This window comes from Meriones unguiculatus, chromosome 6, assembly GCF_030254825.1.
Source record: "Meriones unguiculatus strain TT.TT164.6M chromosome 6, Bangor_MerUng_6.1, whole genome shotgun sequence".
In the NCBI taxonomy this organism is placed as follows: Eukaryota; Metazoa; Chordata; class Mammalia; order Rodentia; family Muridae; genus Meriones; species Meriones unguiculatus.
In genome coordinates this window covers 25,090,504-25,104,721 of record NC_083354.1, presented here as the reverse complement: position 1 = coordinate 25,104,721, position 14,218 = coordinate 25,090,504, and the positions used below count along the sequence as shown (strand labels likewise).

General features: G+C 42.3%; 1 protein-coding gene across 30 annotated transcripts in view; it reads right to left on the bottom strand.

The window, feature by feature from the left end:
- The window catches only part of Map2k5 (mitogen-activated protein kinase kinase 5), a 222,029-nt gene that overhangs the window by 165,689 nt on the left and 42,122 nt on the right, over positions 1-14,218 (bottom strand). For 28 of the 30 annotated variants that reach the window (XM_060384939.1, XM_060384937.1, XM_060384938.1 and 25 more), the window contains 2 exons: positions 10,624-10,672; positions 2,401-2,465 (listed from right to left, as the gene is read on the bottom strand). In XM_060384939.1, coding sequence (XP_060240922.1) covers positions 2,401-2,465; positions 10,624-10,672 — 114 coding nt within the window. The remainder of the gene's footprint in view (positions 1-2,400; positions 2,466-10,623; positions 10,673-14,218) is intronic. The other 2 variants (XM_060384945.1, XM_060384964.1) reach the window with 1 other exon arrangement.

Genomic DNA, 14,218 nt, shown 5'->3' with positions numbered 1-14,218 from the left:
CAACTGCAGTAACACATGTCTATATTCAGGGAGCTGAGGCAAGAGGGTTGCTTGAACCAGGGAATTCAGCACCAGGCTGGGCAATGTGCTAAGATCCAGTTTCAAAACAAATATACAAGCAACAGAATAGTACAGGCAACAATGGAAACTCTTATGAGAAATCGACTAATTAAATAAAGTAGTCCATCATCACGACACTACAATTTCCCTTCTAGAAGCAACTGTTGTCCAAAGAGTAACCCTGAGACTCACGTGAGGGTGGATGATGGCAGCTAAATGAACCCTCAGGAACAGCTGACAATGGCGTGCAGCTAAAGGAACTTGTGACACATAAATTTTGAAATGTCCCTTGGACATGTCAGTCCCAGTGATTTCTAGCCCAGCTTTGTTACTAGAAACAAGCGCAAAGGGCTAAGCAAGGAAATTTAGTGGGAGAGCTCCGCAAGGTAAGAGTTCTGCAGACGAGGGGACTGATGGCAGCTTTGGAATAGCAATGTACCAAATGCCACCAAACCACATATTAAAAATGCTTACAAAGCCAGGCATGGTGGTGCACACTCTTAATCCCAGCACTCAGAAGGCTGAGGCAGGTGGATCTCTGTGAGTTACAGGCCATCCTGGGCTATCTATCTAACAAGTTCTAGGCCAGCCAGGGCAACACAGTGAGACCTTGTCTCAAAAACACAAAATGTATCAAGTGGTTATGATAACAAATTTTATATTTCATCATGATTACAGTATTTTTGAAACAACAGTTTCATGTTTAATCTTCCTTTGGGGAAAGAGGCAAGTTATCTGTACGTCCCCATACACTCCCTTCTTTTTCATACTTGTATTACAATTACACAGAGGATTAAAATTTTAACACCTGTACTAGAGGTGCAGCTCAGGAACCCTGGGTCCTGGGTTCAATTATAGTCACCAAAGCATATTTGTTTCTGACTCTCGCTGTGGCAGGTCCTAATTTTAGACCAACAATTCACTTTATCAAATCATCTGCAGGAAGAATAATCTAAAAGATGAGCAAACATTCTCTTCTTTTGTTTTATTTAAAAAAAAATTTTTTTAGACATGGTCATATACTATAGCGTATGCTGGCGATTACCAACATCAACTTACCATCAAACCCATGCTACCCTCAAACTCCTGACAATCCACCTGTTCCAGCATCCTGAGGACTAGGATAGCTAACTGTTTGTTTGTCTCTTCGTTTGTTTGTTTGTTTGGTTAGTATACAGACAGGGTTTCACTGTACCTCTGGCTGTCCTGGAACTTGTTATGTAGACCAGGCTGGCCTGGAACTCACAGATATCCACTTACTTCTGGCTCCTGAGTTGCTGGGATTGAAGGTGTGCACATGATGCCAAGCTTGGCTTAAGTTCTTAATGAACTATGTTTTGGGGGAGGCCTCACATCCTGACTGCACCTGGGAGACTGAGTGATGAGATTAGATGACTTGAAGGACTTCCTCACTCCATATCCAATGCCCAGGCAGCATCAATACACAAAGATGTGCTGGGATCATGACGACCCAATCAGAATACAAATTAATTCTTTTATAACCCCAATTATTTTTACTATTACAATATCTACAGTAAAAGCACAGTACAAGTGCGGGGCTGGTGTGTGTGGAGGAAAGCTCTGCTGCCCTGAGGGCTTTCTTCAGAGGATGGATTTGTTAATTCCTAGTGGAATATTTTTCATACACCATTGCAGACTATTAAGTGCCACATATTACATTATGTAGTTTAAACTTTGCACTGCCGTGAGAGGGACTTCCCTATCAAGAGAACTGGTTTTTTATGCTTAGCATTTTTTAATATGAAAATGAACACTCCATTAGGGTAAGATCGCTACAACTGGAATTTGGGAGAGTTTCCTAACTTAACATATTCATCAATGCGTGTAGAAATTCTCTGGGGCGAGTCGGGTGAGGAGAGAGCGGGGAACACAACAGAAAAAAAGGCTTTTTAATAACAGTGTCAACACAGGGCAGAGCAATGGTGTTCATAAAGTCTGGCTTCCACTGGGCATAACTGTAAACAGGCGAGGGACCAGCACAAGGTGAGAACAAGTTTCAAAAAACATCACAATAAGTAACGGTGTTAAAGAGGAAAGAGAAACATGCGCAAACCTCAGGCCAGTAAAAAGGCACACTTGCTAATGGCGGACTAGCAACCACCCACCCAGGAGAGATACAGACTCACAAATATTAAAAAGGCAATATAAATGCATTTTCAGGCAATTCCCGAGAAAATAGAAGCTGCCTTGCAGAATTCTGGTGTCAAACATGGAAATAAAATCGAAGCAGTGGTGGTGGCATAAAACCTTTGCCGTGAGGTAGCCGGGTCCCCAGCACCTGGCAGAGTGGACAGAAAGTTCAACAGAGTGACTACTCACTTGTAGACTGTGCCTCCGTTGCCATGACCAAGGGTGTCTCGGTACCGTATGTCTTGTTCATTCATCTCCACAGGAAAGAAAGAAAAACAGAAAGGGTGTCATGCTGCGGATGGAAACGTCAAGGAAAGCAACCCTGGGCCATAAACAACAAGCAGGCTGGGTCATTCCAAGTTCAGCTGCGGGAGCCAGAGGATCAATACAACATTTGCTGTCCAATTTATAAAAGACGATACCAAGGGACAAAGTGATGGAAAGTTTAATGACAATTTGTTTGCCTGGGTCATTTCATTAAAGTTTGATAAAAGGTGTCAAAATGGAATGATATAACATAGCTCAGAAGGGTCAGGCCAGAGATACTGATAGGAAAATGGTCTCCACCATGGCACTGAACTAATGCCAAGCAGTGACACACACAGGACCAAAGCTAAGCCCGGGGTGCGCTCTCGCTCTCTCTCTCTCTCTCTTTCTCTCTCTCTCTCTCTCTCTCTCTCTCTCTCTCTCTCTCTCACACACACACACACACACACACGCCCAGTAATCTATGCATGCTGTGTCAATAAACCAGTCCCTGAAAACTCCTCAGGTGACCCTATAATTAACACTGAACAAACTAACTGAATAATGTTTACCGTTTTCCTAGAGTAGAAACAGCTTTGTTGTTGTTGTTGTTGTTTGCAAGTGATAAGGACATAGCAATAGCTGAGTACAAATCATATTTATGCCAACTGGTAAATACCAAACCATGTGCCTCCAAGGCGCACACAGAATATGTATGTGATATCAATTAATACCACTCCTATAAGTTAATGTATAAGACAGCATGCATATTTTCTAAGTTCTACAAAACTTACACCAAAACCACCACTCTTGTTTGTATTTGTGAATGGCAGGTAAATTACGTTGGTACCCACAAAGTAATGTTTTTAAGTCTTTTAGGGACTCCCTAAATAATCATTTATCGCATGTTTTCAAGGCTAGTTAGACTCCATTTGATATATTCAGTAATTCTTTAGGCACTGATACTGTTGCATGAAAATTAACTGCCAACTTTATTCAGGAAGTAGATTTAATAAAGGTATTGTTTTCCACATAGATAAGCTCAGAGAAAGTAAGCCCTTAAAAAAAAAAAAAAGATCAATTTCCAGGGAACTGCACTGCCTTCCATTGGGCAGAAAATGGATGGAGTTCCTAATTCAGTATCACATGGAAAATAATAGTTTGCTTTTGAACCATTATTATGGTAAAGCTTTAAATACTTGCTGTGTTTTAAACTCCCACCAACTGAATAAAGCAAGGGCTTCATTTATCAAGGGAAGTAGTTTTCTTACGTGTACCTCCGAAGCTGAAGCTTCAGAAGACTGTGAAAACTGAGGGTTTGCTGCAAGTAAAGCGGCAGCTTCCCCACCATTCTGCCAGTTCCTACAAGAGTATCAACACTCGTGTGTAAGGGTCAATTCAGCACCAGATCTAATTGTTGTACCACCTGATTGATGCAATTTACAATCAGCTAATTGCTATAGTTAAGGTCAGTTGAAAAAAAATACTGGCAGACAAGTCAGAAAAATTGCCAACTGCTTCCCTATTTGAGGAAAATTCTGTTCTCTATGACCTTTAAACTACTAATGTAATAAAATGATATTTTACCCTGTAGAAAAGAGGTGGCATGAAGGAAAGAAAGCCACATTACTCTGGACTTAAATGGCACCTTTTCCAACAGCATTCCGAACAGCCACCCAGAAAGGGACCTGAGATGCTAAGGCAGCGGGACTGCCACTTGCTTCACCTTGATTGATGAAGGGTTCATAAACTGCAGTGTCTACTGGCAGGTACGAACCGCCACCAAGCAATTCCCTGGGAGCATTCCTCTAGGTAATCTAAAAGTGCCCCCAACAGACTAATTTGCACCGTTACCTTGCCTAACAAGATACATTCTCACTCCAGGAGAAAAAAATTTCACTTGGTCAAGTCCACAAATTCTGACTTGGTGGCACTGGGATCAAAGCACAATTGGGATATAAGCACATAGCACAAAAGGTCTGGGTTCTGGGATGACTGACATTTGTGATGGAGTCCTCCCCACAAGCAAAGGGCAAGTATACGTGTCTCTTACCATTTACACCCACAATCATAACAGGACTCAGAGAAGAGGAGTATTTCCACTTGTCAACCTCATTAGAAATAATGCAGGTTTACATCATCAGAGGACGGCTACGAGCATCGTGACGGAGAAGTACATGAGTGAGTGCAAAAATTAAGGAATTCTCCCAGATAATGAGGAAAATTACGTAAGATCATAAACGTAGAAGTGGTTCTGAACTGTAGGTTCTAAAAGCGTGTTACTGTAAAAGACTACATAAACAAGAAGTGATCAAAAAGTCTATACCTTTTCAAGGTATGCAGGTCTTTGCCCAAACAATGATTTTCTGGGTTTTTTGTTGTTGTTGTTGTTGTTTTTGTTAATATTATGAAATATCAATGGCTGGAGAGGTGGCTCGGTGGTCAGGAACACTTGCTGCTCTTACAGAGGACATGGTTCCGTTCCCAAAGCCACACTGTGAGGCACACAACATCCTGTGCCTCTAGTTTCAGAAGAATCTGATGCTTCTTCTGGCCTCTGTGGGTACTACATGCAAATGGTATACATATAGACAAGCAGGCACACACACACACACACACACACACACACACACACACACACGTAAGAATAAACAAAACTGCCAGGCATGGTAGCATATTCCTTTAGTCCCAGCACTAGGGAGGCAGAGGCAGGAGGATCACTATGAGTTTAAGGTCAGCCTGGTCTACAGAGTGAGTTAGAGGGTATACAGGGCTATCTAATAAGACCCTGTCTCAAGAAATAAATAATTTCATACATGTCTCTATCAGATTTCTTTTCTGTTTGCTTATGAATTTTCTGTTTTATGGCATATCAATACTTCCCATGTTTTTAAGTATGAGCCTCATTTACTTGTTGAAGTCCTAGGGTCAAGTGATATTTTTTCCCTTGGTCTCGGTCTCCTGAATTTGGGACTATAGGTACATGGCTATCATAGTATACCATACTGTAAAAATAAAGCTACTGAAGCAGAGCTCATGAACTGAATTTAAAAGACATCTTTAAGATTTCATACATAAAACTATAAAAGGCGGCTCATAGCATTTTTGCCATTATATTTAGATAAGCACATTAAATCAACTTTTCAAAATGAAGCATAGGGATTGTGTTTACTAAGAAATGAAGGTAAGATTTATAAACCTACAGAGTAATTTCATGCAAGTATGATAGGACCAAGTATCGTAAAAAACCACAGTTTTATAGCATTTTAAGACCATTTAACCCAATTTTCATTATACAAATTGTCAATAAGTACTCTAGTTCAACGTTAGCTATCAGCGATCCGTCTCCGGTGCGGATGGGGACATGCTTTCTGCCAGTGGTCACTGTGCACAGAGAGGCAAACCACTGACCAAAGGGCAATTTTCAAAATAAATTTCACTTATTACTATTATTATTACTTTTTACAATTTATTTACTTTGTGTCCAGGTTATAGCCCCCTCCTTCATCTCCTCCTGTCCCACCTTCCCTCCCTCTTCACCCTCCCTCCACCATCCTTATCCCCTAATCCACTGACAGGGGAAGTTTTACTCCTCTACTGTCTGACCCTAGCCTATCAAGTCTCATCAGGACTGCCTGGATTCTTTTCCTCTGGGGGAGGGCTAGGTCACACCACAAGCAGAAAGATATGCATGGTATATACTAACTTACAAGCAGATAACAGCCATATAATAAAGGATAGACATACTAAAATCTACAGACCTAAAGAAACTAAGCAACAAGGAGGACCCTAGCTAGGGAAGATGTTTAATTCTCATTCAGAAGGCAAACAGGATGGACACCAGAAGCGGTAGAACAGAAGAAACAGGATGGGAGCCTACCACAGATGTCCTCTGAAAGACTCTATCCAGCATGGGATCAAAGCAGATGAGGAGACTCACAGGCAAAGTTTGGGCAGAGCATAGGAAGAAGAGAGGGTTAGAAGGACCTGGAGGGGACAAGATCTCTATAAGGAGACCAAGAAAGAAATCTGGGCCCAGGAAGACTTTCAGAGACTGATGAATCAATCAAGGTCCATTCAGGGAGAGGACTTAGACCTCCTGCTCAGATGTAGCCCATGGGTAGCTCAGTCTCCATGTGGGTTCCCTAGCAAGGGGAGAAGAGACCATCTCTGATATGAACTTGGTTGCCTGCTCTTTGATCAATTTCACTTATTTTTAAGAAAGGAAATTTAAAAAAACAAAACACATATTTTCAGTGGTAGGGAGATGGCTGAACAAAATGCTTGCTATGTAAGCATGTGCATTTGAGTTCAGATCTTCAGCACCCACTAAAAATGGGGCATGGAGGCATATACCTACAACCCCAGATGTAGGGGGCAGAGGCAGGTGGATCTCCACAGTTTGCTAGCTAACAAGCTAACCAAAATAGCAAGCTCTTGGTTCAGTGAGAGATCCTGTCTCAAAACATAAAATGGACAGTGAGAGGACACTTAAAGTCAACCTTTGACCTCCTTATGTGCACATACATGCGTGCACTACTATTAACACATACACACACCATGTAGATTTTCAAATTGTAAAGATATGAGATTTGATAAAGATGTCAGTTTTTAATTATACTTGATTTCCTTGTTTTAACTTTAAAATGCAAAAAAGAAGGAAAATAACAGATGTGAGGGAAGAGGAAGAAAAAGCCACAGAAGTTACGATTGCTACATAGCCACAGACAAGACAGCACATGACCGTCAGTACCTTCATGCTGCTTAAAAGAGAAGCAGGGGCCAGGAAAGAAGCAGAGACAGCAGCCACCACTGAGGTCAGGCAAGAAGAGGGTTTCTGCACTTCTGATTTACACTCAGTCTGCACAAAGCAGCTGAGTAAGCCATTTAAAACTGGTGACTTGTATGTGCTGACACTGACTGGGTTTTTACAGTGGATCCCTATCTCCCAGGTTAGGACTTTTCTAAAGGCATCTGAAGTTCTGGAAGCAACAAAGGTGTGGCAGGAAAGGGACTGGCTGCAGCGTGACTTCCCAGAGTGCTCCTGAGCTTACCAGGAGCAAGAAATACAGTCACTCTCTCTACAGAATCAAAAAGCAAAAGGAAGAGAAACTACTTTAGAGACACAGAGGTAAAAGGCACAGACCTGTGGAGTACACCTGGCTGTCTTATAAAACCCTCTGAACTGACCCTCTGGGCTCTTTCCAGGCAGCTTCAAATGCATGGCCAGCATTTGACAGACAATGCCACAACTGACTCTGAGCGGAAAAAACATACCCCAAAAGATAGCACAGCAAGTCTGATTCATAGCTCTCAATAAAACAGACCCCAAATATCTTTTGCTTTATTTATTAAGCTGGAATCTTCCACCATAATGTGGTAACAGAAAAAACAAAAACAAAAACAGAAACAGCTCCATCCCAAAGACTAAAGGTAAACTTTTAAGTGGTTCTTGATTTAACATATTAATGAAATTAATGGGGACAATGAAAAGAAATTTAATTATGGATTAGCAAAGAATATGTTTTTTGTTTATTGTCTGCCTGTGTTAAAGAGAATAAGCATGTGTCTCTTATAAATCATTAAAATAAAAATGCTCAATTAATTCTATTTTATATGTAAAGGCCTGACAGAACAGAGTCCAGACGAGACCTTCGCTTCACAAATCGAAGCAATAATGCTTTCAGAAGGCGTCACACTCCATGAGCAGACAATTGGGGAGATTTAGTAAATCCCACTTTATAGAGCAGAGACTAATCGGAAAACACAAGCCAGTCAAATGTTTCTTATGAACTGTTGACACTCTATCAATGCTGAATCAATTGATGGCATTTACTCTGAGTGACAGAAAAGAAATAAATATTTATATCACATAACCTATATCAATGAACCCAGGCAGAAAGCTATTTCTAACATGTCAATATTTGATTATCTTGAAGAATCATGTCCCTTTCTGTTAATGATTAATATGAATTCCTTATGAAATCTAAGTGGAGGCTAGTGGGAAGGCAAATCATTATTAATGCTTGAGAGCTTAAACCACTAAAATAAAACTAGCACTAAAATAAAATCAACTGTTCAAGTATCGTTAAATGTGACTTCCATCTTCCATATCAAATGGTTGGTGTTCAGCCCCGAGGTTTACCGACACCCACGTCATCTGCAGGACTCCTCCACAATGCACTCTCACCCTCGGCTCCTCACAGCACCAACGGAGGGCTTAGGATAAGCAGGTGCTGGGCAAGCGCAAAGAGGAGCAACATCCCGGCTCTTGTATTTATTTATTTATTTTACTTAAGTAAAAGCAAACATAAGATAAGCTTATTCTTAAAAATAAGACGAGACTGTCATAATGTTGACTTCAGCATTAGCACTTTCCCAGAGAAAGCAATAAACATAAGTGTCAAAAACCATTGTCGGGCTCATCTCCCACTGCAGACACCCTCATAACTGACACTACTATGATATTTGTGGGGCTGTGTTTGTTGTGAAAAAATGAGGGGCATTTCAGAATGCTGGTGTGTATGTGTGTGTGTGTGTGTGTGTGTGTGTGTATGCACACAGCATGAAGAAAGTGTTTTTCATTTCAGAAAGAGGACTATAAGACAGGCTATTTTCCATTGCCTAGGTTGCATAAATGTACTTAAAACTCCTTAATTTATGTCTACTTTGAAATATATTTTCCAGCTGAAGAACACAGTGACTTATACATGAGTTGTAATTAGTACTAGAATGTAGCCACACTGAAGCTATGTAAATGGCCTGGGCTCATATTTTGGCTCTGTTCACACTGGCTCTACACACACGACCAGCACAGGGGACACAGGTGCAGACCTTGGTCTAAACAAACCTTCGGCTGCCTCAAGGTCAAAGACATGGGCTAATGCAGTCTAACATCTGGAGGCTGAGAGTAGAGCCCCATGTGTGAGGAGCTGGGGTTTGAGCCCTACCAAGCACAGTCTGTCTACCACAGAATTTGAGACTACCAGGATTACACTAGGCACAACACTACGCCAGAGCCTCCTCCACAGTACACTGAGCATTCAAGGACTAGAGTTCACACACTGGCTGACAGGCTGTCAGAACCAGATCAACTCAATTTTTTGTAACTATTCAAAAGACTGTGTGCCAAACTTCCAGAAGTACTTCCACACGCCCTGTTTTAGGACACACACATCTATCAGGCACATCGTTACAGGTGCTATTAAAGGATGAGCATGAGGACCCATCTTTGTCCTCTTGACATGCTCCACTACAAGTCTTTGATTCATGAAATGCCAATGAGGCTTGGAGAGGTCGGCGTGTGAAGGCACTGAATAAGCATCTGAGATAATTAAGATCTCAGCCTTCGAAACATGGGCGGAAGTGAACAGCAGTTAAGAAAATCAATAAGAGTCTTTTATTTGCGGTGACACAGATGTCTCAGTCAATAGAGCCTAATAGGCAGGCTTGATGGCAATGGACAGGCGCTGCCTGCAAGGCTATCAAAGGGCTTCACTGTACCAAACATTAAAACGCGTTTATGTTGCTACTGAGGAATTGCAGGCCCGTAGGTAGCTTCATTTACCAGTGAATGTTTAAAAGCACTATAGTACTTCAGAAGTAGTATACTTGAATCAAAATTAGTGAAAAATAAGTGGCTTGCAGGCATGTTTGTCCTTCCCTGGCTGGGGAAGGTCATTCAGTTTCAGATCGCCAATCAACAAGGCAAACCAAGGTTCCCTGAAGCCCAGGGCCTCGTGTGTAATGGTCTGCCCTACCCAGCCTCAGTCCCACAAAAGCCAGTATTGGTCCCTGGACAAAAGAGGAGCTAAGGCTGGAAAGTAACAGTTTTCCCTTTTGTCTCCAAAGATAATGAAAGAAACAGTCATTCAAAACACAGGGCCCTGTCAACAACCCACAGGTTGACGACTTGTTCAGAACTGATTAACTTTTTTAAACTGAGGTGGCAGTGTGGTGTGTGCACACTGCCTCAATCTGCTGGGAGTGAAACCCATTAGCTCAGGTTGAAAAACATGCTGCAGATTGTTCTGCCAATCAAATTAAGCTGTGGCATTCATTTATGACAAGAAAAACGCAGACTTTTCATCATTTAATACTTACTATGGTTACCCTCTGGACAGCCACAGAGTACTATTCTGAACTACAGTATGCAACAATACCTACCTGGCCATTAGCCAGTATCTTTCTCAGTTCAGCCGAGGACTTCTTCAAGCTGCAAAGAAAAGATATGTCAGTGGCAAGGTCACCAACACCTCTCAACACCACTGCAAATTCCAGACCAAGGCTGAGGATGTGGCTCAGGCAACAGATTGCTTGCTTAGCACGAAACAGGCCCTGGGGGTTGATCAGGAACCAGGTAAAGAGTGTGTGGTGAGTGGCACACACCTATAATTCCAGAAAGCAAGAGGAACAGCAAGTAGTTCAAGGTCATCCTCAGCTACATAAGGAGTTTGAGGCCAGCTAAGCATTGTGAGAACTTATCTAATAATTAATAATAATAATTAATCCAGACTAAAATATGCCTGTTCTTTGAGGTACAGACTGTTCTCCTTCACTGTATAAGAGGCTTTTCTTTTGTTGTTGTTCCTATTCTAAGTAACTGGTAGAACACTAAAGACATCATGGAGGACGGAAGCCCTGGTGAGTCTTCAGAGCGTGGAAGCAGACTATACAGAGGAATGGAAGCAACTCCATGATGAGTTTGTGTGGTTTTACACCTGATGCACAAAATACTGAACACCTTCTCAGAACGTTCCCAGATGACAGATAACAGAACTTCAAATGTCAAAAAACATGGGTTACACTCTGGTCTCTGACTACAAATAAGAGTTATGACACACTGGACTTCCTGGGAACAAACACACAGTAGCCATTGTCAGTGGCTATGAGATCTAGGTTCTATTACCTCTCCTCCTGGAAAGGTTGCATATGGTCCCACTATGAAATGGCATCTTAGTATCAGGCAGAAATGTGTGAAAGCCAAATGTGGACTAAAACTGTCTATGCTGTGAACCACAATAACCCTTTCCTCTTATTAGCAGATTACCTCAGATATTTGTTACAATAGCAGAAGATAACACATTATGCAAACATTTCTGCAGATAGTTTAGTGCTTTTTGGTCAAAATGCTGAAGAAAGAGGGATGGCTGTCTGAAGCTCTGAAGTTCTCAAGCCTCTCCACAGCCAGCCCACTAAGCATTAAGGGATATAAAGGAGCACCTCCCAGGCTGGAAAGATGTCTCAGTGGTTAAGAGCACTAGCTGTTCTTTCAAAAGACCCAGGTTTGGTTCCCAGCTCTGACATGGAGAATCACAACTGTCTTAAACTTCAGGTCTGGGGGGAGTGGGGGGTGGTCTGACGCCCTCTTCTGGCCTCTGCAGGCACTGCATGTACATGATGCATAGACATCGTGCAAGCGGTTAAAACACTGGTACACAAATAGATCAATCGATAGATTGACTGCAGATAGATAGGCAGACAGACAGACAGCTAATAAACAGATAGGCAGGCAGGCAGACAGATGATGGATCTTTTTTTAAAATGGCATCTCCCAAACTGCTATTCTAGACTGTAAACTGTAGCGCTCACCAGCAACATCCTTAACTGTCCGCTCCATGCTCTCTCTGACACGACGCCATGTGTCTCCATGCTCTCTCAAACGACGCCCTTTGTCATCACCAGTGTGGTTCCTTTTTCTCCCACACTCTCACCCGAGACTGAACGCTCCCTGAGTACACAGACCTCAGTGCATTCTATTGTGGTCTTCCTTGCCCCTGGGCAGCCAAGTGCTAAATGTTCAAGAAATGGTGGTCATTGCTACTGTGGCAGGTACACGGTACCATGGAAAGATATACCGAGCGAAACACATCAGAAAGCAAATGGGATCAGGCCCTAACCTGAACCACACTGGCATTCCACACGGCATCTTTAATACATAACACTTGAGACGATCTCAGACTCAAGCTGGTCGTTCAGCCCAGATCATTTTCTCTACACACTCCTTACAATTCTGCTGTGGTCCCACACAGACTAATGGGCCTCAGTTCCTACTTTTTAAAACTCTCTAAGAAAGGCCTTCACCTAAGGATTCTCGGCTGATAACAACCTCCAGAGTCCAATCTGCCCAGGGGAACAGTCAAGAATTTTGTAGACTGGAACTAAAGATGTAGTCAGTACACACCAAAAAGCGAACAGCTGCCTCAGAACCAGTCCAATTCTAACATGGTCATGGCAGCTCGGATCAGAATGCTGAGCAACAGGACAGGCTCCAGCACAGCCTCCTGAGGCAGCCCTCACAGGGACTACCTCCTCTATGTACAGTTATTACCCCTGACTTACGGAGAGAAGACACAGATCTTGTCCACATTCAGACCATCACTTATGCACGCACACACCTGTCTAGAAAATATCTAAATCTCTGTATTTCCATAAATGACTTCCAAACAACCAAAGCTTCTGCTATGATCTCCCCACAGATAGTCCATTATGTCATAGCTTAAATAATAATATTTTAATTCATAGCACTTAAAAAATGTCTTTCACCCAAGAAAAAAAAATGTGATTCCTTAACACAGCTTCATCAATCTAGCAGTGGATGGCAAAGAGCTTAATCATCCTAATTTTATAGAAGGAGAAGGCTAAGCTGTTTAGAGTGGCATTGGCAGTACGATTTGAATTCAGTGATTATGACCTAGGAAACCCCCATAAGCTCAGTCTAACAAATGGTCATTCACCTATGCCAAAAAACAAGTCTCAGCATGAAAGAAAAAAAACAAAAACAAAAACAAAAAAACCTCCATCTAGGAAATTTGTTTTGTAGCCTGATTATTCAATATTTCATTTGTTTTTAAGAACTTGAGTTACCAAAACCTCTTTTTAAAATGCTTTAAAATTCAAATGCACCTAATTGTAACCTGGCTATAATACTTGAGGAAAGACACTGAGCTATCTATCCAAAGAGTAAAAAGAATAAAAAGACAGGGCCATGGGCTAGAGAGAGGCTCAGGGGTTGAGAGTACTGGCTGCTCTTGAGAGGACCTGGCTCCAATCCCAGCACCCACAAACCTCTGTGTAGAACCTCTGTGTAACAGCCTGGAACTCCAGCTCCAGGGCATCTGATGCCCTCCCCTGGGTTCCACAGGTGCTTGCATGCACATGGTGCACATACATGCATGCAAGCACAACACCCATACACAGTTTTTGTTAAGGTACAGTTGGACACGGTTGCTCGTATCCACAATCCCAGCACTCAGAAGATGGAGGGGGGAAGATTGCTGTGATTTCAAGATCAACATGGATTGCATGGTGAGTTCTAGGCATGTCTGGTCTACACTACAAGATGCTATCTCAGAATTTAAAAAGAAATACAAAGTAATGGGACTAGAGGTGATGTCACAAAAACAGAGTAAGTTGGGAGACTGATGAGGGAGAGCTGACCACGGATGCAAGTTTACACGGCCACCCACTCACTCATTCAACAAGCATGCAGGGCTACGCCCCAGGCCAGGCTCCAGTGGGTACACTGTAGTCACTGTCCCCACAGAGCACCGAAGGACCAATGTGCTCACTGCTACAGTCGAAAGAAGAGGAGCAGGGTACAGCAATCCACACAGGGCCACCTGTGATGGGTGGGTGGCAATCAAGAACAACTTTCAGAAGATAATTTGGCCCTCAAAGATGGTCAAGATTAGCCAAACTGAGAAGGAAGGTAGGGGAAAAGAGAATGAGGCAGCAGCAGACGGATGCACAGGCTCAGTGG